This window comes from Daphnia magna, linkage group LG4 (genome assembly GCF_020631705.1).
Source record: "Daphnia magna isolate NIES linkage group LG4, ASM2063170v1.1, whole genome shotgun sequence".
Lineage (NCBI taxonomy): Eukaryota > Metazoa > Arthropoda > Branchiopoda > Diplostraca > Daphniidae > Daphnia > Daphnia magna.
In genome coordinates, this window is record NC_059185.1 from 382,709 (window position 1) to 409,955 (window position 27,247).

The following is a 27,247-nucleotide window of genomic DNA, read 5'->3' on the forward strand; positions in this document are numbered from 1 at the left end:
GCAAGTGTAATATATAAAATTTAATGCGTATCAGCAAGGGTATTTTCACTATTTTTAAATTAATTTACAAAAAAAAAATCACGAAAAACAGATTTGATTTCTATAAAAATATAATTCAGGGCCATCGTTGCCGTCAGGTGGCGTCGAACGGATAGCAACAAAGATTTTTGTTGTTCGAAGATAAACATACTACGGAGTCGAGTAACCTTAAGCAAAAAAGATAGGAGTAATTGCCTAGCGAATAGTGATTGTTCTCTATCACACACACACAAAAATGGACCACAGAAGCCAAATGACACTAAGTATTCTTAACAACAAAATGCATTCAGAAATTTTGGTGATTAACCTGTCTTGCAATTTTTAGTTGGCGCAGAAAATCGACTTAGTTTTGACGGAAAAACGGAACCATCGAGCCCTATAGAAAAAGAGCGAATTGGTGATAAGAGAGATACCCCGTTTTCGCGTTGCAGCAGCACGAGTAGCATACATACACTTTCTTCCTCAGCACAAAATACAGGTAATTGTTGAAATCAACAGAGAGCTCTTCAAAAGTTAAATTTGAGTGTAAGAGTGTTATATAATTTCACAGATGATGAAGACAGTGATTGTAAGAGCACCAAAAGCTACAAAGAGAGAAGACGAGAAGCCCACACTCAAGCAGAGCAAAAAAGAAGGGATGCCATTAAGAAAGGTTATAGCTCTTTGCAAGATTTAGTACCAACATGTCAGCAGCAGGATCCCATCAGCGGATATAAACTAAGCAAAGCAACTGTCCTCCAACGATCAATTGATTACATTCAAGTAATTAACCTTCAATAGATTAGATTTGATAGAACCAGGCTTAGCCACCAACCATAAAAATCCTTCATTTTTGTACAATTTTATAGTTCCTCCAGCAACAGAAAAAGAAGCAGGAGGAGGAATTGTCAGCTTTAAGAAAAGAAGTTATTGGTTTACAGATAATGAAAAGCAATTATGATCAAATTGTGAAGGCTAATCAGTCTCAGTCTGGCCAATCTGAGAACAGAGTACCTGATGAAGTAAAATTCCAGTTGGTAATATAAATTTGAAATAGTTATCTGAAAAGGAGTTTCACACTAAAATTTACTATTGTTTCTTTGTTTAGTTTCAAACCATCATGGAAAACCTTTTCTTGACATTTGATTCCATGGTTTCTGCAGCTAGCTTTGTAGACCTGTCAAGCAATGTCTTTTCATGGGTTGAGGAACATTGCAAACCACAGGTTCAAGTGTGCACTGGTTATGTTTCTGTTACACTTCTGATAATGTTTTGTGTGGGCTGCAGAGTTTGAAAAACTTGGCAGTCAGCGTACTTCAGCAACTCATCACGGGGTCCAATTGAATCCACCAAAACGAAGAAGTGCGTGAAAGAAATCAACTTGTACTCAGCTTAATTGTGTACCACATTGGCTGATCGTTGCCGCGTCTAATGCCCAGAATTTGCCAATATACCATCAGTACTGCGTGATACGACAATTCTCCGAGGGCTTATAAGAAACCGCCAAAGAAATTCAAACTCGATATATGATGACTTTTTAGCCTTTGTAAAGTTACGTGTGTGTTAGTCGGAAATAGAATTATCTCGTATTTTATTTGCGCATTGATTTTTTTTTTACGTTTGCGTCATTTTTACTCCAATTTATTACATAAAATTGTTTTTTAAATAAAAGCAGTAGATGAATTCTAATAAAATGTCGCCATCTATTTACAGATATTTGTAATGTAGTTTTCACCCTGCGGCTGTTTTGAGTGGGAGAAAATGAAAATAGAGGTCGTCCCTCGCAGGGTTTTTCGTCTGCAACTAGAGCGTAGTGTCGCTGTGTCGATGTTTTTACTTTTCAGTTGTACTTTGGACGGTCAAATGTGCGAGATGCGAAGTGTTTTCTTACCTAAAAACTAGTCTCTACCTGGATAATATCTCCCTGATCGGATATCTCAAATCAATCTTGAAGAAACTTGTGAACTGCATTGAAACCTACTTGATCGTGGAATCGGCTACGTAAAAGGTTTGATCAAACAAAACATCTTTTGTATTCTTTAAGCAGCATTTTCTTTTTTTTTTTCGAAAGTTGTTCAAACGGACTGGTATTTTGTTTCCGTTCTAAAAAGCGTTCAGCCTCTAAAAATTCCCCTTTGAAAGAAAAAGAAATTGTAATCAACAAGGAATATTAATTGTTATTCCACCGTAACAGAGCACTGACTTGCGTCACGTACACCCTCAGTCACCCTACGTGGTTTCCTTTTCTCTTTTTTTTTATTAAGGTTTCCTAGCTTTAATTTGGGATGACGTGACGTCACGATTCCAATTTCTTGGCAATCGTCGAGAGGGATTCCAAGTGTCTACATTTATTATTAACAACTATTTTGTCTACTTATCAAGTTGTTTGTTATACTTCGACGCCCAATATCTAAAGAATGCTCTAAATTTAGACTAGGCTGCAAAAAATGAGGCTCACTGTCTTCACTGCCAACGTCCGAAACCTGTCGCGGATGCTGGATCATTATTCCCATTTCAACCCTTCGCCATTGTCCGTCAAACAATTCATCGACTTTGGTAGGTTAAAAACGAAATGTATATTTTATTTCACCCAACATTGTTTTTTGGGTGAAGCAAAAAGATTACGCGAAACCAGTAACGAACGAGACCCTGTCTCGCCGTTACGTTGTTTATTTAATCGCTATCGCTGCCGAAGGTCAAAACTTGTTGTTTGTTTACAAAGTTTAGAGGTTTCTATGGAAGGGGCCAGTGTTTTTTGGTGTTGTTTTGAACGCGGTAAAAATATCGTTGGAAAAACAACAACAGGTTTTTAAATAAAACCGGGATGCAAATTGCGTTTTTCCTGCTGGACATTTGCCAAAAAAACGTCAAACTTGTTGACTCTGACACATACCCCGCATGGGACTTACAAAGTATTAATATTGGCTTTGTTTATCTGGGTCGTTTTTCTTGAAAACAGGTCGCAGTGCCAATGAAGTCCGTTCGTTTGAGTTTCTGCGCAAAGAATTGCCAGTTCGTCTTGCCAACATTATGCAAGAGATCAACCTCTTGCCGCAAAATCTACTACGCATGCCGTCAGTTCATTTGGTACACAACTGGTACGTCAAAAGTTTCACAGAAATTCTTGAATTCGAGGATCTCAAAAGCGTCGATCAGAAAAAACTTCTCGAGTGGGTGAAACAGATGACAAATTTAACTTAGCCGATTTATTGATCATTCACTTTCGATTTTGTATTCAGATTTTGCCAGACTTTAGTCAAGATTCGCAATCGACATGCCGACGTCGTGCCGACCATGGCCAAGGGTGTCATCGAGTTACGTGAATCCCATCCAGTTGATCAGACCGTTGAGCACCGCATTCATTACTTTCTAGATCGTTTCTACATGTCTCGGATAGGCATCCGGATGCTGATAAACCAACACAGTATAAATTCAAATTCAAAATTCATTATTGATTCAAACATTAAATTTACGTAATTGCAGCGTTGCTGTTTGGTGGGCAAATGAACAACACGAGGCACATTGGCTGCATCGATCCCAACTGCGATGTCCAATCCGTAGTGCGTGATGCCTACGAAAATGCAAAATTCCTTTGCGATCAGTATTACCTGACTTCCCCCGATATTGAAGTCCAAGAGCATAATAGTAAATGAGCTGATTCTTGAATTTCACTGTTTTACCTGAAACGAGCAATGGTTTGCTTTGTAGACTTGGAACCAGGATTGCCCATCCAAATTGTCTATGTTCCGTCACATCTCTATCACACGTTGTTCGAACTGTTCAAGAATGCCATGCGAGCCGTTGTTGAACATCACGGCGCTGCCGCACGAGATTATCCGCCCATTCAGGTGTTGATCATCCGCGGGAAAGAAGATGTTACCATCAAGGTAAAAATTGGCAATCCCTTTAAGTGATCAGTAAATCTAATTGAATCCTGTTTTCAGATATCTGATCGAGGTGGGGGTGTCACTCGATCCGACATGAAAAATCTCTTTCATTACATGTACTCTACTGCACCGCAGCCGTCGCTGTCGGACACGGATTCCGCCCCACTGGCCGGTATATTTGATAGTCTGTTGCCTCACCTTGAAATGTTAACATCTATTTTCGCTCCCAAGGTTACGGATACGGCCTGCCCTTGTCACGCTTATATGCCCGCTATCTATTGGGCGATTTGACGTTGACATCATGCGAGGGCTACGGCACGGATGCCTACGTTTTCCTGAAGGCCATCAGCGAGGAGGCTAATGAAATGTTGCCCGTTTTCAATCACAGCTCTACACGTCAGTACAGCTCACCGTTGCCGACTCGCGACTGGGTCAGCCACATTGGTGGCTCTACTTCATCGCATGCAAGGGCCCGTCACTTGTCAACTAAAGCCCAGCTCATTAAATAGTAGTGCAATTGTGGGGAGACTCTTAACCAACCATACATAATTACCTAAGCATCATTTTCCGGTCGACAACAATACGATTAACAGTTTTGGTATGGATTAGTTTGATGCCAACCTACAGATACAAGTTCCCTAATGGACTACAGTATCAAGGGTAATGATTCAACCAGTTAACTTCCTTTTTTTTTTTTTTTTTTTTAATATTTTTCAGATTCTATGAATTTAACTAAGTTGTAGATGTGTAAATCTCATTTGAACATGGTTAAAGGTTCGGTGCTGATTTCATCGGTGAAACACACTTTTCCTTTCTTCCTTCCTTCTTTTTTAAACGTTAGATTTTCATAGAAAGAAAAAAAGGAACCGTAAAATGATGCGATATTGCTCCGTGATGCGTTTATCCTGAAATGACCCCGAGTGTTTTCTTGCTGCTGTTATAAGAGAGAGGAAAAAACCCTGTCTTTATGTATCTTACAGTACACCCCTTTCACATCCACTAGTGATGTTTTGACATAACCATTTAAAAGGAATGCTGTATTACGTACAAGATGTTGGCGACACACTCGAAGATTTTTTATATATTTTTTTATGTGATTGAGGTCAACGTAATTTGAAGGGAGAAGAAATGTATAGTTGAACATAATATCCCCCCATATTATTGAAGTTAGGAAATTCCACTTTACATATTATAAAGCGATGTATAAGAGCTGCAACAATTTTTATGTCGAGATTTTTTTTTTTTTTTACTTTTCCTGAAATGTAAAACGAGTAATACACACCAGTTCAAACGATAGTACGTGCACGTGATGAAAAGATTTAAATTTTATGTGTTCTTAGTTTTATTGAAAAACGATATCGACCTCTACATCTAGCGTCACCTTCAACGGTGTTAATGAGAAAGAGAAGATTGGGAAGACTGGGAAATTTTGAAAAATAAAAACAGGTTTCCATCGCCACAGGCTGTGAGGGGAAGAAGCTGGGAGCAGCCTCCTATATCCGAGGATCCGAGTACATCGTTCACCGGTTAGCAGAGGCTAATGCACCCTAGAAGGGAATTCGAAGCCGTGCGTGAAAGCGATGGGCACGCGGTAAGATAGTGACGAAATTTTCCTAGTAGGGCTAAGGCTCTATCAAGAAAGGATATCGTGTCCTTGAAATTCAGGTTACTAACCTAAGACAAGCTTTTATTTTTTAAGCTGGAAAAACCCTCTTCGATGTATTGGGGAGATTGGGTTTTACACCAGTCTTTCTAGGGAACCCTCAAGTATAAAAAGCCGTTGACTTGGGCCTAGTGATCAACCATTCGATGATCATCAATCGAACTAAACATTTTTAGATTTTCGTCCTCAAAGAGAAATCATGGCCACTCGTCCTATCTTGGTAATTACGTTTGTAGCATCAACTCAATTTTTAGAAAATTCAGTTAATATAATTTGAAGTAAGATCTGACTTTATTTACCTATTGATGACATCTATATATATGTATTTTTAGTTGATGTTGTGTGTTGTTTTGTCTCTCCTGGCCATCACTGTTGTGGTTGAAGGAGCTCCGCGCAACCGTCGCCATCTCGAGGCAATTTTGAGCGGACTGTTGGGAACTCGTTACGGTTACGGTAACACCTTATTAGTCTTATTCTGAGTATCGTACAAAATGTGAACTGTTCAGTTATTGCAGGTAATCCGTATGATGGCGGTTATGGGTACGGTGGATATGGTGCCGAGTACGCAGAATACGGTCCTGGTGAAGAAGGATATTATGGCTACGCTGGCGACTATGATCGACAGCCCGCCAGCAGCGCACCGATAACTATTGAGATTGAAGCCAAATAGAAAGCCTTGAATATGTGTTCATTCTAAAACAATAAGGTCTATAACGAATTTTTAAAAATGTTGTTTCAAAAACGTGAAAATACATGGTTAACAAAGCAATCAAATTCAATTGTACTGAGATTTCAATCACCTCAGGCCAATTTTTACGAATTTCAAGTCAATTTCACAGTTCGCCAGAGAAATATTGGGAATACAAGAGGAATCCGAAACGCTGATTGTTTTCGGGCTATGTTGAAAGCATGTGACCACTCCGCACACGGAGACGTAACAATAAACAGGATGCAGGTTGAATAAGTTTACGACTGTTTCGTAATTATTATTAAATTCAATAAACAAAAAAACACCGGGCTTAACGTGAAACGAATGATAATGTGCTGACGTAATCGTTGTGTTGACATACATCGTGTCACGTCAAGTCAATGACTTTTTTTAAATCTCGGAGTATAGACACATTTTAATTCCTTCATTTTACGAAATTCGAATGCGTCTATGAATTGGTTTGCCGATGATGCAATTGAGCCATGAATTTAATTTCATGGGCAATATTTTTCAATCTGCTATACATCAGTGTAATCAACAGAACGTCTAGTTTACTATTCTGCCGCATCGAATGAATGCCAAATTATTTGTTGTTTCACTTCGATAAATTCGTCAAGTTGCCGACCCATCTATTCAATCATGTACTATATATAGCATACTTAATTGACTTAATGCTTTACCTCGGATTTTGGTTTAGCATTTCAATTGCGACGACATTTAACTTTACGCGCGGGTGATTCTCAGATACAGCCTTGTGGAATTAGCTATCAGAAGTACATCCTCGAGCAAGGTTCGAGAAAATTGCTTTCGATACAAAGGAGGACAGTGTATAAATTATATTGTTTTGATTGCATCAGGCTTCAATCTGAAAGCTTTGCCTTCAAGAGTACATAAGCCTTGAGGCTTCCTCTTGTAGAGAGAGCATCTAAACATAAACTCACTATCGACTGATGATATGTTACTAATAAAGATAACCTATTCACGATATCAGTTGTTGGTCCATATCTCTTCTGAGTACATCATCTTTTTTCATGGGTCCAGTTAGCATTTATGACTACCGTGATGCCGAAGCCCATCTTCAATCTCTGCACAAGCTGCACTCGCTGATATCATAACGATATAAGCAAATTACAAAAAGAATATGGAAAATTTGACTTGTCGTGAATTGCAAAACTATTTAGTGGAATACACAATGCGCATCTGTTTCTGCTTGTTCTCAGATTTCAAATTGAGAAATGCATATGGATAGGTGGATGGAAATGATGAACAATTCCAATGCATATCGGTATAGTTATGGGCGAAACACGATCACGATGTCATTCTAAAGTTAGCTAATTTATTGAATTTCGTATATAATACAGGAGTTTATTTACAACCAATGAAACATTAAACTTTTGAAAAAGAATTGCTCCGAATGGGAACTCACATTAGTACACGTCGATTCGGCCTGTTTTCAACTCTTAAGCCGAAAGGTATTCCGGTTTCGCCTCTTCGGTATAGGATTGCGTTGGTTTGCTGTAAGAGGATGGCTTGTATTCAGGATACCGAGCTTCACCTTCGTATTTGACGTCGGCAACGTATCCATTTTCATCAGCCTTGTAAGCGACGATCTGAGTGCGGCCGTCCGGCAAAACGACACGGTAGGAGCCGGTGGTCACTTTGCCATCGCTTTCCTGTTGGTGGGAGTAGTCGTTCTTGCTGGGCTCATCTTTAACAGCCCAGGCAAAGGAATGCGGCATTGGAGCCTGCTGGACATTTAATTTGTTATTGACTTTTCCTTCGGTAAGCATCGGCAAACGATAGTTACCTGTTGCTCGTAAGAAGGCTTGGCCACACCACTTGCATATTGAGGCTGCTCCTGTCCAGCAATCAAAACGACGGCCAATGAAACGAAGAAGATAACAGTTTGGACCTATTGTTTGATAAGCATTTGTTATAATTGAAATTGTGGTTGATTGTTTTACAAAAAATGGTAATAATAAGACCTGCATGATGAGGAAGAAGCTTTAGCTGGTGGAATCGTGGAACGACTGATGAATTTTTCCAGTCAACACAGCCGTGTTATATAGTTGCATAGTATACGTGGAGTACTATACGAGGTAGCAACTAGAGAAGAAGACAATAATGTTACGTGATTGGTCACACATTATCGCGACTGTCCACGGAGAGAAATGGAAATCGAAAAGCGGGGGACGTTAGTTTTTGCACGTTCACTTTTTGCGGTTACGTTCACGACCAGCGGACTTTCATCCACCTTAGAGCGACTGGAATTGTTTGCCTGTTTCTCTTTTCCGGATATTTTTAATCGGTGACCTGTTCCATATCGTGATGTTTCATTACGTAATGTAACAAATCCATACTTTTTTAATACACTGACCTCATGTTGGCGAAATTCGGACGCTATCTCACGTTTACATCAAGTAGTGTCACCGAACTAGACATGCCGTTTGCTTTCAGGCTGACGTAGCAAGACAGTCGAGAACAAAATAAATAAAAGATATTAACTCTCTCTTTGTTCACGCCTTTACGTTTCGTGAGAATCGCGCATTCTTTTTGTTTCTAAATTGTCCTTCAGTGGCCATGTCTTGCCAATTTTCTTATTGGTCTTATTGTCCTCTTATCCAGCCTACGCAGTACTGCTTGCTGACTAACCAGTTGTTGTATTAAATGTATTGTACAAATCACGTAATACAAAACGTAAATCACGTGTATATAGCTATTACTCTATTCTGCTGTGTTCTAAATATTCAAAGTTCCGTTTCACTTGGGCTAATGTTGGAATTGCCCACTCACCTATTAAATGATGTACATGTTTAGCTATCTTAATACCATACCTTGTACTCTGTTTGGCGTTTCAATTAACTACTTGGGAAGCCTTTAAATTTACGCACTGGTGGTTATTCAATTGATATAGCCCTCTTGTATATGCTATATGGAAAGACGAAAGTTTTATTCAACAACTTTAACGTCTTCCATGACCTCTATGCTCTACTACCAGGAGATTGGTAATTGAAATGGGAGAGGCTCTATAAATGAAGCGTTCAGTTCCAGAAAATGCTCCAGTGTGGAAGCCTTACTTCTATGGACACACTGGTCTTCTAAACAGATACACACTGTCGACTAATGATGATTTTTATCGACAATCCTTCACGATACAAGTTGCTTGTTAATGTTATTCTTTTAGGTACATCAGCTTTTTTGGTAGGTCCAACTAGCATGACTACTCACAGAACCAAAAATCCTCGCCTATCGTTGTACCAGTTGCACTTGCTTATTTCAAGTACTAGGGTAAGCTTAAATTAAGACATATACGGAGTCATACAAGCCACCTCTTTGTTACGCCCGGTGGATTCGATGCAGAGCCCTTTGGTAAAAATTCCTGAAATGGCCGTCATCAATTATGGGATAATTGAGAAAATTGTGCTAGACATTTTAGCAAGTCATCTTGGTTTCACGTAATTCATTCCTGACTTATATTTCAGTATCAGTGATATAAATTTTTACCTTTTTCTGCATGCTACTTTGTAGGTATGACATTATTCCTCCGCGGGACATTTTAACAGCCGGTTTTCTTCAGCCGAACGGTTCCTGGACTGGAACAACTGGCCAATTGCAACGCAAGGTAATTCCGAGACTGATGCAATTGTGAGGAAGCATATTTCACTGTTTTCATCGTATATTCAGGAAGTTGATATGTGTGTGACTTTGAGTGCAGCAGCACCCAGTAAGTCGAAGATACTCGATGTTTCTTATCCCGTGGTATATGCAAATTCAGCTATAATTATCCCTTTTCCAAAAGAAGCTAGCAGAGCATGGTTTGGTATATCATCATTTCAGTTTTCGGTATAGACTCATTAGGCATTGAGCTGGGAGCATCAAACAAACTCTTATTTCATGTTCTTAAGGTTTGGATTGCCATTTTAGTTACTTTTATTGTTACCACTGTGGTTTCGTGGATACTCGTCCGCGTCAACAGTTCAAGACTGGGCGTTAAGGCTCCCACTTTGGGTTACTGGGTTGTTTTCTATTTCGGTTTGTGGACATCCCAAGGTATGTATCACATATCACTTCTAGGATAGGATCAAATCAACTGTCTACGTCTTACAAAAAGGTACTACTCCGAGAGGTTCCTCAATACCGTTTCGAATAGTTTGTTTTGTTACCATATTTGGCATTTACATCGCCATGAATTACTTTACGGCGTCGTATACTTCTATCCTGTCGACACCTGTATTCAAAACGGCTGTCAATTCTATTGAAGATTCAGCCAAAAGCAGAACGGTTAAGACTCTACTGATCAAAGGATCGAGCACGGACGAGCACATCATGGTTCGTCTATACGATGCTAATTGATTCATTTATCGTTATCCTAAAGATCGACCGTTGTTTCAGTCGTCATCGGATCCCACATTTAAAATGCTTGCTTATCAAATGCGACGCTATCCTGAAAGAAGAATCGTCAATGCATTGACTGTAGATGACATATCCACCATCGTAAAGGATAATACTGCTCTGGTCATGGTGCGTCTTTAAATATTTGCAAGGTGAAACGTACGTAGACTAAAAACCACATATCGATACTTGATTGACAGGTCGAGTCCAATGCAGAATCTGTGATTGAAAATAGCTATAAAATGAACAGTAAATGTCTCGTGACTCTGGCTGAGAAAACCTTCTTTGGTCGCCCGCAAGTCTTCACCTATCCGAAGAACAGTCCGATAGCCAAAGCAATTGACTACGAGTAATCTTCGACAATATTAATTCATTTCTTAGCAAGAGATTATTTCTAAAATCACATTCATTGTCCGTCGTTTAACGTGTAGTCTCCTGCTGTTGCATCAAGCTGGATTGATTCAGTACGCCGAGAAAACTGCCAAATCGCAGAACCGCTGCCGCGTTTCGGATTTGGCAAACGCCCAAGCTCAAAAAATTGCTCCACTCGGCCTGAAGGAAATGAGTGGATCCTTGGTCATCGTGGGTTTGGGCATGGCTATAAGTTTCTTCATTTTTATTGTCGAATTGATTTTCGCAAAAATGAAGAAAGCGTTTGCCCGAAAATAATGTGCAGTCATCTTGCCTGTAGTACTACTATAGATCATCTTCTCTTGTTAAACATTTGATAATTACTATTTTCTTGCATGGTCTAATTTGTACTACTCGACAGCATGGATGTTGATTATTGTGTATTAATCTGCATTATCGATTACTGATAACGTTCGGACAATGCAAATACCGCAATACAATAGTAAAACACTCATTTTTTATGCAAAAATTTTTCTGCCAATGCATCCACCAAAAAAAAAGGAAGAGTAATTAACTAACGTCCAACAGTTTCAAAAATTGTTACGTTTTCCAACTAACCAACGATGTATCACATCTGGCAACCTGTGGCTATAGTCACCTCAGAATATTGGGTTGCATATATATTTTTTTAAAGGTTACCCAAACCCTTTTTGTAGACTTATTATTCAAAAACATAATGGCCGACATCGGAGTGGATGAACGGTGGAGGTAAGGTAAGCAAAATCACTTATTATACAGAGACAGTCTAGTACCTTTTTTGGCCTTGATGAGAAAAATGTTACGACTGATATGATTGGTTTTGCTTAATTTCCATTTCCCAAGTGTCTGGAGAAAGGTGTTTTTTTTTGCGTTCTTTACGTGAGATTTTAGAATTTAGTTTCCCACCTTTTTTTTTGTTTTGTTTTTTGTTTTTTGGATTTCTGCGTTTTTCCGTTGGGTTGTTTTATGCGTTGGGGTACGAACTTCAATTTGCTGTTTTGCTAGTTGCAAGGTAGCAGTTGCTAGTTGATTCATTGGATGTGAAAGGCTCGTATTTGTAACCATAAGCTTAACCATCGTATCGGACCTCTACACTTCGATCCGCGGGCGGCCATCGGACGATGCGGTAGACTCATCTTTCACGACCCCGGCAAGAGAATGCGGCGTTGGAGCTTGCTGGAAATGCAATTGTTACTGTTTTCCTATTTTGGCTGTAAATGATTTAAGCTGTAGACGATTTACCATTTGATCCTTAGATAGTTTGGGGGCGTTGCAAATATAACGCATTGGGGCTTTTATATTGTCCGATCCTTTTCACCCCGCGTTTCACCAACGCGGAGTTTCAATAATGTTTGGGGAAAAAAGGGCGGAAAAGAAAAAAGGCTTACGCTTTGCGAAACGTAAGACTTTTCTCTTTTCCCCTACTCGAACTTCGGGTCGCAAACTTATTATCTAATTGACCTTATTCTAAATTGCTCTTGTGTCCTTTGTCCAAAGCATCCGCTGATACTGGACTTTGTAGTGTGACTTGAACAGTAATCTCAGCCGAATCCTACAGCGTGATTGCGGCTGAATTGATTAGTGTTGACTCAAGCCGGCTTCAGAAAGGGGCCTGCCCGTCTCTGCAGGCCCCTTTCGCCGCTGTTCCTTCGCGGACATTCGCCCATTGTTTTGGTTTTTTAATTCAAATCCCAACTCCCTTTTCCCAAACACTCCCTCCAAAAAAAAAAAAAAAAAAAAAAAAAAAAAAAAAAAAAAAAAAAAAAAAAAAAAATTTTTTTTTTTTCTTTCTTTTTTTTTTTTTTTTCCCTTTTTTTTTTTTTTTTTTTTTTTTTTTTTTTAATAAATTTTTTTTTTTTTTTTTAAGAAAAAAAACCCCCCCCCCCCCCTTTTTTTTCCCGGCTTTTAAAAAAAGGGATAACCTTTTTTTTTTCCCCCCCCTTTTTTTTTCCCCCCTTTTTTGACATCCCAAAGACGACCGGGACTAGATCGGCTGACGTCTGGCTACCGTCAGTCACACAGACACGGTCGTATCTCACTGTCCAGACGCTGGGGTATTCCCAACCCAATTGGAATGGCTAAATTAATCTTACCTTGAATTCCCGTCTCTCTGATCAGGGACCAATTTCGTCCACTTTCTTCGTCCACTTTGGGACTCTTCGGGTAGAAGCGGGGAGAGACACCCACTTCTACCTAATAGAGGAATTGACGTCATCAAATTCCAATAATGTTTCGCATCTTCGTCTCTGAGGTCTTCCTTATAGGTGGATTTGGTGGGTGGCGACGTCGATAACGATTGGATCGAGTTTACAACATTCACCACCAGGTGCACTTTCACGGACTCGTATTCTCGGCTACCCGGCGTCACTTTCGGTTTCTGCCGCTAGAGCAATTCAACTTATGTCGGGATTCACAATTTTAGTCATTTTATTTTAAGAAATCAGTCTAACCTGCCAATGCGTTGCGAATGTTCCGAATCTCGTATTAATCACATCAAGTTAGCTCAATTCCTTCGGTTATGATTTTTGAAACCCCTGATAAATAATTTGCTTGAGTTACGCAATAATTCGGTTTGCACGTATGTGGACGCTGCTATTCGTTGCTGGGTTCAGTACGCTAGTCTTAAAACAAGAACAAACGCCGCCATTGTTTTCTTTACCCTGCAATCGATGGAAATGTGAATAACTAAGAAAAGCGATCCTGCCAAATCAGTTTGCGGATTTAATGACAATATTTCTTTAGATTATGTTTCACTGTTTTTAAACTTTGTGTCGTCACTAGTTGCGACTTAACGGGCACATACAAAATGAGGATGGAAAAACCCATATTCTGTAAAATAATACAGCACGATAAATGACACGTGCGTGACAAGAGTCCGGACGTTGACTCCAAATTTAGCGGAACTGAAAACACTGTCACGGAAACTTAAATCGTTCACACTGCTCACACCAATGGCAATTATCGCAAACATGCCAAAATCGGGTCGTAATAAGTTCCCGCTTGCTCTGCTCAAATTGGCAACTACATCGTCTTCAGTTTGAACTTTTGACTTTCATAACGAAGTTCATGGTCCAGACTTAAATTCAAAGCCATGTACTGCTATGATGATTCTAATTCTGAATAGGATCCTCAGTGGAAGGACTAGCGTGTCCAGTTGGGGCACATGAAATGGACTCCTCGATGAATACAAAATATTTAAATAAACGTCGTCTTTGGCCTAAAGTTAGTGGACTTTGAATAAAGTTAAAATTTAGTCGTATACAAAATATCTAACATGCAACACGCCATGAAACCTGAGAACAACTGCCCGATATGCTATCTTTCGTGTCAGTTAGATAGGAAAATATTAAATGAAGAGAGCTATGTTTCTCCGTTGGCTGGGTAGAGTATATAAGAACTTTTGAAAGTCCAATTTCCCTCAGTTGTTCGTCAAGTTGTTCAACTTCTTCGGCAACAAACGGGACTTTGTTGCAATGAAGTTGAGACTGATATTCTTCGCTTTCTTTTTCTTTTACAGGAGATCCAAAGTGATTGGGCAAACTAGTGGGGATTCTGAAGAAAACAAAGGAGCCCCAACAGCAGCGCCGGTTGTTCCTTGCACGCCGGAAGGCCAATTATCGTTAGTGGATCGCTTGGAAACAATGGAAAAGGCATTCAGGGCTATAGTGTCAGCTCTTTCGAACCAATCCAACGATTTATTCGCACCAATTAAAGAAATCTTGGTACAAGATCCGTCTGTCAGGTCGTTCCTTTCATCAACATCAATTTTACTAAATGCCACTGCCATCCCTGTAAGTGGCACCGATGAATATGTGACCATCGAGAGCAGCAAACAAGCAACGAAAGGTAATTTGTTAGAATTAAGAATTGTTTTAATGTTTCATTTTCACGTTTATGTTTTTATGGAATTTCAGAAACCATCCAACAAGAGGAACACATGGTGGACAACCTTAAAGGAGTAGTCAAGTGTTCATTAGCTCATCTGGTTGATATCAATAGCATCGATGGTAAACATTACACAATTTTACGCTCCAGAAAATTTAAGACTACAATAATTGATTATTTTTTGATAGATTTAAACTCGAGTCTCAACGGATCATCATTAACCGCTTTTTTCACTAGCAACGAATCGCTTGAAATCAATTGGCCGACGCCCTCAGACGAGTGTCTGAAATTCAGTACTGGCGTTTGGATCAGGGTGTACCAGTCCGGTGATGAACACAAATGGCCGGCAGAAACTCTTTTAGCTGTACCCCAAAAGTGCATGAAAAAGAGTTCGGAAACTTCGTATTCGATCGTTCTTTCTCCACCATCTTTGTCTGCAACTGAAAAGGAAGATCCCTGTGATTTTTATTTGGCCAGAAATTTAATTCAATGCAGATCTTACGTCGTGGAAGTCATCCCCAATTACCAATCGCTTAGAGGACAAACTTTACGAATAGAAACCGTAATTCCTCCAAAGGTAGATTTACGCTTTTAATAACCTGTCGTGTCACAGTTTGTTTACCGACATGATTGTTGACAGATTAGTGCAGATGGGAGCATGAAATCGTTACTAACTGCCGTGGCGAGTGGGGATTTATTGAAATTAAATTGGGAAGATAATTCTGGTTGCAAGCCTCAGATGACTTCTTTGAACCTGAAAATATTTCAGGTAATTTGATGATGACGCGATCCTACGCTGCATAACTTCATTAAAGTTTAAAAATAGGATGGATTTGTCGATAGTCTAAGACAAAATGTTAGTACCATCAAGATTCCGCGAAGTTGTTTGAGACAACACGCGAATGACGATAACCTATTCACAATGGTTTTACCAGCTAATCAACAGACATGCCCAATTGATTGGAAACCATTAGACAAGTGTCGCAAATACAGACTTGAAATGAGTTCCCAGTACACGGACACTTGGAATGGGCCTTCTACCTCATTGGAGATACTTGCAAAAGGACCCGAAGGTTTAAGAGGAATTTTCCTAGAATATTAAATTTTTAATTTGACTTTTATTAGGTTGCGGGTGAACATGCGATAAGCATTTTATAAGATTTAGTTGTATAAGTAGTAACACTCATATTTGTTTTGGGAACAATAGTTGCAAACAATTCATTTGATTCAAATGAGATATGGAGATGTCCAAGAAAGCATTTCTTCTGTATTGATTACCAAGGCTGTTGGCCGTCCGACCACAGCTATGTATGTGACGGACAAAATCACTGTAGAAATGGCCGAGATGAACAATACTGTGATCCTGTAAGTTATTTTTTTCTCCAGTATTCCGACCCAGAAAGAGATTACCCATATTCATTTCTTTTTTTGGAAGTTGGATTTTCACGGTGATTCTTTTTTAATAGGTATGCAAAGATGGATTTAAATGCGGTAGGCAGTGCATACCCAACGAACTCGTTTGCAATGGCAAATTCGATTGTCTCGATGGCTCCGATGAGGACTATACTTGCAGCAAGTTCCAATTGAAACGCTTAAAATCCTGGTAAACCATTTACATTACTCCTTCTTGTACCTGCAGGTTACGGCAACATGTGTCAGCAATTCACAAATTCATCGGGAAATTTTTCGTCGCTGATTATCCCCAAGCCTGCCAATGAAATTAGCTCGGATAGAATGTCCGATATTGTCCGGAAAACGGCCGTTTTGATATCGGTAGAACCCAATCACCAAATTTGGCTCACGTTTGAAAAATGCGTCACTTTCGAAAACAAACACTTTGTTAAAGTAACATCATATGATACATCAGTTCACCTTTGAAATTGCAGCCACGATCCAGCAACTGATCTATATCAACACTTATCTCCAGATTTATGACGGACCTTACTCCACCAGTCCTCTTCTGTTATCCCGAAGCGGTTCACTAATTCCGTTTTCCGTACGATCATCGTCTAACGAGCTTTACGTAGAATTCCCGTCCTATTATGATCCGACATATGGAATCACTGCCGTCTACTCGAGTGTAAGTAGAGTGATTAAAAATTACCTCGATTGAATTCCAACATCCATTTTGTGGAATTTTCAGATAAACGCTACAAGCGAACCATTTATACCAGGTAGTTTTCAAATTCGCTATTGACCGGTACGATTTAATACTTCTTGTGCATACTTTTATTTAAATCTGCAGGATGCGGAGGTTATATCAAAGGTGAAGGGGTGATTTCAACGCCAACCTATTCTGCTAATCCCGATATCACCGACTGCTTTTGGTTCTTGGAAACGAAGAACAGCGAAGATACCATTGTACTAAGCAACTCGGATTTCCTCTCGTATCAGAGGATGAAATCAATTTCTGCTACCGCGAGAACCTCTGAGTATGATCATTATGGTCGATGGCAACAACCTTCACCTGTATCAACAGTACCTCCGCCGGCTGAGTCACCCTCTCTAATCGCAAGTTTTTTCCCCTTTTTATTCACGCGTTCTTTTTTTATCCTTCTAAATTTTAAACGTTCTTTATTATCACCATTTTTAATCAACAGATTCATGACGGATGGAGTACTGAAGGTCTTGTGCTTTACGATGGGGAAGCCAAAGATCAACGGAGAGCAGTCGCCTATTCGATCAGCAACAAAATGATGGTTCATTTGACGTCACCTGAAATTAGAGAACAACCTGCATTCTCCTGGACAGTCTCCAGAGTACGGCTTTTATTGATCCTGTATTAAATGGTATGAAAATAAAGTTGGAAATTTCTTGACTCATACAGATTTCTACACCGCAATGCAACCATACCTTTGATGGATCTAATGGAATAATCAAAAGCCCCAACTATCCATTAGTTTATTCGCATCTGACTGACTGCCGCTGGAACATCGATGTGAAACCTGGTTTAAAAATCCGGTTGCTTTTTGCTTTCTTTGAAACACAGGACCAAGCAGATTTTCTCTACGTCAGTTAGATTTAGACAATCGTTTAGGACATCAACACATCTAGCATTTCTTTTACATTTAGGTATACGATGGACCCACCGTGTACTCGAAGCTGCTGTTTGAAAAATCAGGATCTGTTACGACACCATTTGAAATTACCTCGACAAGCAATCAAGTGCTGCTTAGGTTCATAACCGATGCCAACACTGCTCTTCCTGGTTTTCTTGTTGTTTATTCGACAGTTTGAGTCTTTCTTAATCACAAATTCTACAATTTGCAATTTAGCCTCAATATAAAAAAGTTACATAGCGTCACGTGCAGCGGTGTCTTTGCGTCCACTACGTCGAAACAAAACCCTATACCTAAGAGAACGTGGAAATTCAACCGTATTAACTGAGTTCCATCAGAACTGTAAAGAAAACTGACGTTGGTATCGAGGTCTGAGACGAAAAGGGAAAGCCGAAAAACCAAGAGAAGATGCAATTAGCCAATTAACATGTTGCGACATACTTTTCCACCTCATTTTACTGCGCGTTTCAACAAGGAAGAAGTTTGAAAAAAGTATTGAAAAAGGGTTGAAAATCTTACTCACATACGACCAAAAGAGACCATCCCAAGCAACTTCGACCTATGGTGTCAGTTACCAAATATCTCATAAACCACACAAGATTCTCAAAACAGATACACGGGATCAATTAGCTATTTCCTCATCACCCGTTCTCAAATTCTTCACGCTCTTTGGAATAACACAGATGAGCTAACTCATGTGCAGGCTTACCCTGAGGCCAAAACAGACGAGGGGGAAAAATCTGGCCTGGAAAGAAACGTAAAGCGGGAGAAAAAAAACTTAATGACGAGAATGCAGACCAAGTTGTCTTTCTAGGCAATGCCAAAACGCAGCTCATTGAACTAAGCGCATCGAAAATAAAACAACAATTTACGAAAAGATTTTAAAAGAAATATTCACCTAGCTGTTTTACACATCGAATATAGGACTCTAATAAAAAATAGTAGAATTGAAACACTAACCTTGTGAGACGAAACTGATCGTCGAACATAAAGGACATGCAGAACTCGTCATATTTTTGATAGACCTGCGTAAATAAATTCTTGAACACTGACTGACGGGTTAAACAACCAAAACAACCGTAAACACCACAAACCATAACCATAAAAACTAACCGGATTTTCTCTGAGGAGAATGACCTTTCACGTGGAGATTCCGTGTAGGTCTGGGTGCACATTTATCACCAACAGAACAGCTTTCACACACATCTCAACTAAGCCAAATGCGGAAGGCAACTAAACATTTTCTTCATTTTTTGGTCAAAGGTGACGAGAAGGAAAGGTAAGATAAATGGACATGACTTTCGTTCCTTTCCTTCACGTGTCTTCTCAATTAATGATTGACGAGTAGAACCACCATAAAAACCAACCGAGTTTTCTCTGAGAAGTATGTCCTTTTAACGACGAGATTCCGTGTAGGTCTGGGCGCACATTTATCTGCAGAACATCTTCCATCCACATCTCAACTGAGGCAAATGCGATTGGCAACTAAACAATTTTCTACAATTTTTGGTCAAAGGGGACGAAAAGGAATGGTAAGATAAATGGACGTGGCTTTCGTTCCTTTCCTTCACGTGTCTTGCCAACGGCGTGACTACAAGCGGTTGATATCGATTAAGCGATACATTTTAGACTAGCTAGACGTCGTCTAGGTGACAACAAGACTTTAATAGAGGCAAGTTTCAAATGCAGTGACAGAGGATACCCTTTTCACCCCGCGTTTCACCAACACGGAGTTTCAATAATGTTTGGGGAAAAAAGGGCGGAAAAGAAAAAAGGCTTGCGCTTTACGAAACGTAAGCCTTTTCTCTTTTCCCCTACTCGATCAGGTCGCAAACTTATTATCTAATTGACCTTATTCTAAATTGCTCTTGTGTCCTTCGTCCAAAGCATCCGCTGATACTGGACTTTATAGTGTGACTTGAACAGTAATCTCAGCCGAATCCTACAGCGTGATTGCGGCTGAATTGATTAGTGTTGACTCAAGCCGGCTTCAGAAAGAGGCCTGCCCGTCTCTGCATGCCCCTTTCGCCGCTGTTCCTTCGCATGACTTTGCTTGTGGCCATTCGCAAAGCCAATAGTCGTATCCCACTACTTGGACACAGAGACTTTGCCTAAGAAAGAAAAAAGACAAGATGACAGAAGAAACCTAAGAACAAATACTCACCTTTTTTCCTTGCGTCAATTCGGTTGGTTCCGTCCCAATGTCTGTTGTGCACCTCTTCGTTTCCCCTGAGTTAACAGTGTGACTTGATACTTGAACGGCAATGGAAATCAGTCCCAGCCCACTACCGTTGGTTCAAGCCGGCTTTAGAAAGAGGGTAATCACTTCTTCATTCGTCCGTCCATGCCTCTTTCGCCGCTGTTTTAGCGGACATTCGCCCATAAGACGACCGTGACTAGATCGGCTAACGTCTGACTACCATCAGTCACACAGACACGGTCGTATCTCACTGTCCAGACACTGGACTATTTCCAACCCAACTGCAATGACTAAATTAAAATTACCTTGAATTCCCGTCTCTCTGCAGTGACCAATTTCGACCCGAATCTATAACCTATAGTGACCTAAGAAGCCAAAGAATTAAAAAACACAGGTATGGAAATAAGGAGGAAGAAAATAGGCATACCATGATTGAAATTAAATGAAAATTAGAATTTTTCTTACCTTCATTTAATTGAAAATAAATAGACTTTTTTTCTTTCTCCTTATTTCAATTCGGTTAGTTCCACCTTTGTGTCTGTCGTGCAAGTATTTTTTATACTTGGATTTAACAGTGTGACTTGAACGGTAATGGAAATCAGTCCCCATAGGTGTTGCCCCCTTACGAACCCACCTTTTTACAGTGCTAGGTCGTGGTTGGCCCCAAAACCTGCAGGAGATCCGATCTGATTTCTCAGCTGACTTCCACTACAGTTGACTCAAGCCGGCCTTGGAAAGAGTCGAATGATGACGGCTGTTCGTCCGTCTCTTTAACGTCTCTTTCGCCGCTGATTCTTCACGACATTAGCCCATAAGACGACCATGAATAGATCGGCTGACGTCTGCCTACCGTCAGTCACACAAACACAGTCGTATCTCACTGTCCAGACACCGGGGTATCACCAGCCCAATTGGTAATACACAAATCATACTTACCTCGAATTCCTGTCTCTCTGCGGCGACCAACATCGTCCGCCTTTATCGTCCACTTCGGGACTCTTCGGTTAGAAGCGGGGAGAGACACCCACTTCTACCTAATAGAGGAATTGACGTCATCGAATTCCAATAATGTTTCGCATCTTCGTCTCCAGTGTCTCTCCTATAGGTGGATTTGATGGGGGGCGACGTCGATAACGATTGGATTGAGTTGCCAACATTCACCACCAGGGGCACTTTCCCGGACTTGCATTCTCGGCTACCCGGCGTGATTTACTATTACTCCCGCCAGGGAAATTGACCGTCTATTGGGAATCACAGTGTTGATCATTTGTTCATTTCCATGCAACATTGACATATAATTACAATTACTGAAACTCTAAAAAAGATACAAACCAAATGCACGGATTGATTTTCTTTATTTCTGTCGTCTAAATTGTTAAACACAAGACCACCGCAATGAAGCGATTACAAGTTATCAGCAAGTTACTGAATTAAATGTTTTGTACAAAGCACGTAAAGAATTATTGCCAATCGCTTATTTACTATCCGGCTACGACCATGAATTTGAAATCAATTGCCGTTTCGCTTCGATAAGTACTGAAAGTGCCGACTCCCCCATTAATTAATGTACATGTTTGGGTATACTACCGTGCTTAGTATTCTGTTTTGCATTTCAATTAACTACTTGTGTATATTTACGCACCTGTGGTTATTCGACAGCCGTTGCATACTAGCTATTGTAAAATCAAAAGCTTGATTCTTTTTCCATTAACTTTACGCCAGTACCTTTCAGCACTGTACCACCAATGGAGATCACCAATGGAACTGGTAGGACTATATAAATTACCGCTCATTTTCAAAAGAGCTTCAGTGCAGAAGCCATACCTCTATGGGCATACTAGTCTTCTAAATATAAACTTATTGTCAACCGATGATGTTTTTCCTCAAAAAGATTACTCCTTCACGATACAAGTTGCTTGTTTATGCTATTCTTTTAAGTACATCAGCTTTCTTCATAGGTCTAGCTGACACGGATACCCACAGAAGCCAACATCATCGCGTATCGATGTACCAGATGCATTTGCTTATTTCAAGTGCCAGGGTAAACTTGAATAGAGACATCATTTTATTGACGCAGTAATGCAAGCCACGTCTTCGTTACGCGTTGAATTACAATTTAGAGCCCTTTATTAAACAAAACTGGACTGGCCGTCATCAATTTCGGGATAATTGAGAAAATTGTGCTAGACATTTTAGCAAGTCATATTGGTTTCACGTAATTCATTCCTGGCATAATTTTTCCCATAGTGACTTCATCTTTTTCTGTATGTTACTTTGTAGGTATGACATTATTCCTCCGCGGGACATTTTATCACCTGGTTTTCTTCAGCCGAACGGTTCCTGGACTGGAACAACTGGCCAATTGCAACGCAAGGTAATTCTTAGACTGATGCAGTTTAGCATGTTTCACCATTTCCATCTTATTCAGGAAGTTGATATGTGTGTGACTATGAGCGCAGCATCGTCCAGTAAATCAGAGATACTCGATGTTTCTTACCCCGTGGTTCACGCAGATTCCGTCATAGTGGTTCCATTTCCAAAAGAAACTAGCAGAACGTGGTTTGGTATATCATCATTTCAGATTTCGGTACAGACTCTGACGCATTGTATAGGCATTGAGCATCAAACAAACTCTAATTTCATGTTCGTAAGGCTTGGATTGCCATGTCAGTTACTTTCGTCGTTATCATTGTGGTTTCGTGGATAATCGTCCGAGTGAATCATTCAAAACTGGACGTTATGGCTCCCACTTTGAGCTACTGGGTTGTGTTCTATTTCGGCTTGTGTACATTACAAGGTATTTCATATTCCTTTCTTGAATAATTTCAATCTTCCAATTTCAATTTAATCAAGTTCATCCTTTTTTTGAAAGGTACTTCTCTGAGAGGTTCCTCAACGCCATTTCGTATAGTTTGCATAGTTAGCGTATTTGGGATTTACATCACCATAAATTATTTTACGGCGTCCTATACTTCTATTTTGTCGACACCTGTATTCAAAACAGCTGTTAATTCTATAGAAGACTCAGCTAAAAGCACTACGGTTAAAACTCTTCTAATCAAAGGATCGAGCACAGACGAACACATTATGGTATAATTTGGTTTTGAATGTTTATTACTCTATGTATCGATAGTTATCCTCAAGATCAACCGTTGTTTCAGTCATCCTTGGATCCCACGTTTAGAATGCTTGCCAATCAAATGCGACTCTATCCTGAAAGAAGAATCGTCAATGCCTTGACTGTAGATGACATATCCACCATCGTAAAGGATAATAGTGTTCTGGTCATGGTGCGTCTTTAAACGAAGGTTGAATCGTACCAGGACTAAAAAAAAAAAAATAATCGATATTTGATTGGTAGGCTCAGTCAAATGCAGAATCTGTGATTGAAAATAGCTATAAAATCAACCGCAAGTGTCTCGTGACTCTGGCTGAGAAAACCTTCTTTAGTCGCCCGCAAGTCTTCACCTATCCGAAGAACAGTCCGATAGCCAAAGAAATAGATTACGAGTAATCTTCAATAATATTATTCAAGTTTTTATTTCAAAAAAAAAAATCAAACTGATTGACTCTTGTTTATTGTTTAACATGAAGTCTGCTGCTGATGCATCAGGCTGGATTGGTTCAATACGCTGAGCGAACTGCCAAATCGCAGAATCGCTGCCGGATCTCTGACTTAAAAAATGCCCAAGCTCATAAAATAGCTCCACTCGGACGAAGAGAGATGAGTGGATCCTTGGTCATCATGGCTTTGGGCATGGCTACAAGTTTCTTCATTTTTCTTGTCGAATTGATTGTCGCAAAAATGAAGAAAGCGTTTGCCCGTAAATAATGTGCTGTCATCTTGCCTGTAGTAGCCTACTAGATCATCTTCTCTTGTTAAACATTTGATAATTACTATTTCCTTGCATGGCCTAATTTGTACTACTCGACAGCATTGTTGCGGAAAAGTTGAAATAAAACACCGAAAGCCGAATTAAGGTTCTGTATTTAGGCCGAGCCAAAATCAACGTCCGTTCCACAAGCACCCATGTTACTCTCTGTCTTCCTATAGTCCTTCTTCTTTCCAGAGAGCAAAGGGGGGAGAGGGTCGCCTACAGTCAAGGGTTAGGAAACGATGGGACAAAACAGCCGAAGGCTAACAGGGACAGGCAATGCTGGACAATTCTACAAAAGCATGGATGTTGATTATTGTGTATTAATCTGCATTATCGATTAGCATTGGCTGGAAACTATGCTGACCGTCACCAGCATCATAATTGTTGGATCTGAACATGTTTCGGCAAAAAAACTGATAACGTTCGGACAATGAAAATACCGCAATACAATAGTAAAACACTCATTTTTTTTAATGCAAAAATTTTTCTGCCAATGCATCCACCAAAAAAAAAAGGAAGAGTAATTAACTAGCGTCCAACAGTTTCAAAAATTGTTACGTTTTCCAACTAACCAACGATGTATCACATCTGGCAACCTGTGGCTGTACTCACCTCAGAATATTGGGTTGCATATATTTTTTTTTAAAGGTTACCCAAACCCTTTTTGTAGACTTATGATTCAAAAACATAATGGCCGACATCGGAGTGGATGAACGGTGGAGGTAAGGTAACCAAAATCACTTATTATACAGAGACAGTCTAGTACCTTTTTTCACCTTGATGAGAAAAATGTTACGACTGATATGATTGGTTTGGCTTAATTTCCATTTCTTAAGTGTCTGGAGAAAGATGTTTTTTTTTTTTGCGTTCTTTACGTGAGATTTTAGAATTTAGTTTCCCACCTTTTTTTTTGTTTTGTTTTTTGAATTTCTGCGTTTTTCCGTTGGGTTGTTTTATGCGTTGGGGTACGAACTTCAATTTGCTGTTTCGCTAGTTGCAAGGTAGCAGTTGCTAGTTGATTCATTGGATGTGAAAGGCTCGTATTTGTAACCATAAGCTTAACCATCGTATCGACCTCTACACTTCGATCAGCGGGCGGCCATCGGACGATGCGGTAGACTCATCTTTCACGACCCCAGCAAGAGAATGCGGCGTTGGAGCTTGCTGGAAATGCAATTGTTACTGTTTTCCTATTTTGGCTGTAAATGATTTAAGCTGTAGACGATTTATCATTTGATCCTTAGATAGTTTGGTGGCATTGCAAATATAACGCATTGGGGCTTTTATATTGTCCGATCCTTTTCACCCCGCGTTTCACCAACGCGGAGTTTCAATAATGTTTGGGGAAAAAAGGGCGGAAAAGAAAAAAGGCTTGCGCTTTACGAAACGTAAGCTTTTTCTCTTTCCCCCTACTCGAACTTCGGGTCGCAAACTTATTATCTAATTGACCTTATTCTAAATTGCTCTTGTGTCCTTCGTCCAAAGCATCCGCTGATACTGGACTTTATAGTGTGACTTGAACAGTAATCTCAGCCGAATCCTACAGCGTGATTGCGGCTGAATTGATTAGTGTTGACTCAAGCCGGCTTCAGAAAGAGACCTGCCCGTCTCTGCAGGCCCCTTTCGCCGCTGTTCCTTCGCGGACATTCGCCCATCAGACGACTACATGACTTAAAAAACTAAGAACAAAAACTCACATTTTTTCCTTGCGTCAATTCGGTTGGTTCCGTCCCAGTGTCTGTTGTGCACTTCTTCGTTTTCCCTGGTTTAACAGTGTGACTTGATACTTGAACGGCATTGGAAATCAGTCCCAGCCCACTACCGTTGGTTCAAGCCGGCTTTAGAAAGAGGGTAATCCCATCTTCATTCGTCCGTCCATGCCTCTTTCGCCGCTGTTTTAGCGGACATTCGCCCATAAGACGACCGGGACTAGATCGGCTGACGTCTGACTACCGTCAGTCACACAGACACGGTCGTATCTCACTGTCCAGACACTGGGCTATTCCCAACCCAATTGGAATGGCTAAATTAATCTTACCTTGAATTCCCGTCTCTCTGCAGGGACCAATTTCGTCCACTTTCTTCGTCCACTTTGGGACTCTTCGGGTAGAAGCGGGGAGAGATACCCACTTCTACCTAATAGAGGAATTGACGTCATCAAATTCCAATAATGTTCCGCATCTTCGTCTCCAGTGTCTCCCTTATAGGTGGATTTGGTGGGTGGCGACGTCGATAACGATTGGATCGAGTTTACAACATTCACCACCAGGTGCACTTTCACGGACGTCTATTCTCGGTTACCTGGTGTGACTTACGGTTTCTCCCGCTAGAGTGGTTGAACATCTATCGGGACTCGCACATCTTAGCAACTATTATTGTTTAACAATTATTTTTACGTGCCAATGCATAGTGAATTCACCCAGTCAAGCTTTTGCGCCATACTCATCAGAATACATTCACCGAACACCGTCTGTCTAATATTGATAATATTACGATTGTTCACATTCATTCATTGTCCATCACCACCGGTGATGGTTCCATCATTTTTATTTCATAAGGTAAAACTCTGAGTCTCTGCTTTGTAGCTTGATCTCTAATTTCGTCAACGACATCCCTAACCGTGTAAAAGACATCAGCAATATCCTAAATATTTACAAATAAAATTATTATAAGGCGCTTTTACCAAGCACAGGTACCGGTCATTTTCTTTCGTCAACTTATAACTCTTACCTGCATTTGCGCATTTCTGATGAACGCTGCTGAATCAGCAACAAGCTTGCTAATCTTTTTATCCTTCATAGCGAGGTAAACTTGGTTGACACTATAATTCAAGTGGCGATGAACGAAACGATATGTTTATGTACTGTACACTGGACCAAATTGAACCAACACTGAGCAGTGAGCAGCTGCATGTGTGCTGTTTTTGGTCGTAAATGAAAGTGAGAGAAAACTGCTTAGACTAACCTTCATGTATGACGTCAAAACAGTGATTGTCAACTGTTTTTGGGCGCTATTTTCAATCAATCTTTTTCGTAACTGACAATTTGATTTTGTCCAACGAGTCGGTTGCTTAAGCACAACAACTCGACAAATTGTTAGAAAAAAGGTGGTTCCCTAACGCAACTAGCTTAACTTGTACATATTCCCTAATGCACCACCTAGCCTT

At 40.1% G+C, this 27,247-nt stretch overlaps 7 protein-coding genes and 3 long non-coding RNA genes across 11 annotated transcripts; 6 read left to right on the top strand and 4 right to left on the bottom strand.

Annotated features, from left to right (window-relative positions):
• The first annotated feature begins 143 nt into the window (after nucleotides 1-143).
• Nucleotides 144-1,612, top strand: LOC116935240 (max-like protein X). Its single transcript, XM_032942590.2, has 6 exons — nucleotides 144-302; nucleotides 365-517; nucleotides 590-801; nucleotides 888-1,055; nucleotides 1,127-1,243; nucleotides 1,306-1,612. The coding sequence occupies exons 1-6, from the start codon at nucleotides 275-277 to the stop codon at nucleotides 1,360-1,362; spliced, it is 735 nt and encodes a 244-aa protein (XP_032798481.1). The 5' UTR covers nucleotides 144-274; the 3' UTR covers nucleotides 1,363-1,612.
• A 216-nt stretch (nucleotides 1,613-1,828) lies between these two features.
• On the top strand, nucleotides 1,829-5,201 carry LOC116935237 (pyruvate dehydrogenase (acetyl-transferring) kinase, mitochondrial). The gene is made up of 8 exons (XM_032942585.2): nucleotides 1,829-2,026; nucleotides 2,451-2,574; nucleotides 2,978-3,188; nucleotides 3,258-3,442; nucleotides 3,502-3,663; nucleotides 3,727-3,905; nucleotides 3,963-4,077; nucleotides 4,137-5,201. The coding sequence occupies exons 2-8, from the start codon at nucleotides 2,466-2,468 to the stop codon at nucleotides 4,412-4,414; spliced, it is 1,239 nt and encodes a 412-aa protein (XP_032798476.1). The 5' UTR covers nucleotides 1,829-2,026; nucleotides 2,451-2,465; the 3' UTR covers nucleotides 4,415-5,201.
• Nucleotides 5,202-5,574: 373 nt separating this feature from the next.
• LOC116935243 (sulfur globule protein CV2) lies at nucleotides 5,575-6,337 on the top strand. The gene is made up of 3 exons (XM_032942594.2): nucleotides 5,575-5,788; nucleotides 5,901-6,021; nucleotides 6,084-6,337. Exons 1-3 carry the CDS (start codon nucleotides 5,768-5,770, stop codon nucleotides 6,236-6,238), a joined length of 297 nt encoding a protein of 98 aa, XP_032798485.2. The 5' UTR covers nucleotides 5,575-5,767; the 3' UTR covers nucleotides 6,239-6,337.
• Nucleotides 6,338-7,593: 1,256 nt separating this feature from the next.
• On the bottom strand, nucleotides 7,594-8,408 carry LOC116935242 (pro-resilin). 2 transcript variants are annotated; one of them, XM_032942593.2, is made up of 3 exons: nucleotides 8,263-8,408; nucleotides 8,085-8,189; nucleotides 7,594-8,022 (listed from the first exon to the last, which is right to left on the bottom strand). In XM_032942593.2, the coding sequence occupies exons 1-3, from the start codon at nucleotides 8,266-8,268 to the stop codon at nucleotides 7,738-7,740; spliced, it is 396 nt and encodes a 131-aa protein (XP_032798484.2). In that variant the 5' UTR covers nucleotides 8,269-8,408; the 3' UTR covers nucleotides 7,594-7,737. The 2 variants fall into 2 exon arrangements, with proteins under 2 accessions (XP_032798484.2, XP_032798483.2); XM_032942592.2 differs by having other exon boundaries at nucleotides 7,594-8,025; nucleotides 8,263-8,407.
• A 933-nt stretch (nucleotides 8,409-9,341) lies between these two features.
• On the top strand, nucleotides 9,342-11,505 carry LOC116935236 (glutamate receptor U1). The gene is made up of 9 exons (XM_032942584.2): nucleotides 9,342-9,565; nucleotides 9,638-9,732; nucleotides 9,806-9,899; nucleotides 9,962-10,120; nucleotides 10,183-10,327; nucleotides 10,389-10,606; nucleotides 10,670-10,798; nucleotides 10,870-11,018; nucleotides 11,101-11,505. Exons 1-9 carry the CDS (start codon nucleotides 9,401-9,403, stop codon nucleotides 11,336-11,338), a joined length of 1,392 nt encoding a protein of 463 aa, XP_032798475.2. The 5' UTR covers nucleotides 9,342-9,400; the 3' UTR covers nucleotides 11,339-11,505.
• LOC116935246 lies at nucleotides 11,446-12,717 on the bottom strand. Its single transcript, XR_004401201.2, has 2 exons — nucleotides 12,302-12,717; nucleotides 11,446-12,235 (listed from the first exon to the last, which is right to left on the bottom strand). It is a non-coding gene; the product is annotated as an uncharacterized LOC116935246 (long non-coding RNA).
• A 1,755-nt stretch (nucleotides 12,718-14,472) lies between these two features.
• Nucleotides 14,473-18,248, top strand: LOC116935232. The gene is made up of 14 exons (XM_032942581.2): nucleotides 14,473-14,905; nucleotides 14,974-15,066; nucleotides 15,133-15,521; nucleotides 15,585-15,713; nucleotides 15,771-16,017; nucleotides 16,152-16,309; nucleotides 16,411-16,516; nucleotides 16,584-16,789; nucleotides 16,872-17,024; nucleotides 17,088-17,118; nucleotides 17,190-17,455; nucleotides 17,545-17,703; nucleotides 17,772-17,954; nucleotides 18,017-18,248. Exons 1-14 carry the CDS (start codon nucleotides 14,533-14,535, stop codon nucleotides 18,179-18,181), a joined length of 2,658 nt encoding a protein of 885 aa, XP_032798472.2. The 5' UTR covers nucleotides 14,473-14,532; the 3' UTR covers nucleotides 18,182-18,248.
• On the bottom strand, nucleotides 17,504-19,724 carry LOC123471123. Its single transcript, XR_006645108.1, has 3 exons — nucleotides 19,117-19,724; nucleotides 18,964-19,028; nucleotides 17,504-18,748 (listed from the first exon to the last, which is right to left on the bottom strand). It is a non-coding gene; the product is annotated as an uncharacterized LOC123471123 (long non-coding RNA).
• A 3,150-nt stretch (nucleotides 19,725-22,874) lies between these two features.
• Nucleotides 22,875-24,545, top strand: LOC116935248. Its single transcript, XM_032942597.2, has 5 exons — nucleotides 22,875-23,000; nucleotides 23,076-23,293; nucleotides 23,365-23,493; nucleotides 23,565-23,713; nucleotides 23,798-24,545. Exons 1-5 carry the CDS (start codon nucleotides 22,943-22,945, stop codon nucleotides 24,033-24,035), a joined length of 792 nt encoding a protein of 263 aa, XP_032798488.2. The 5' UTR covers nucleotides 22,875-22,942; the 3' UTR covers nucleotides 24,036-24,545.
• Nucleotides 24,546-26,550: 2,005 nt separating this feature from the next.
• Nucleotides 26,551-27,238, bottom strand: LOC123471124. Its single transcript, XR_006645109.1, has 2 exons — nucleotides 26,812-27,238; nucleotides 26,551-26,724 (listed from the first exon to the last, which is right to left on the bottom strand). It is a non-coding gene; the product is annotated as an uncharacterized LOC123471124 (long non-coding RNA).
• Between the last annotated feature and the right edge of the window lie 9 nt (nucleotides 27,239-27,247).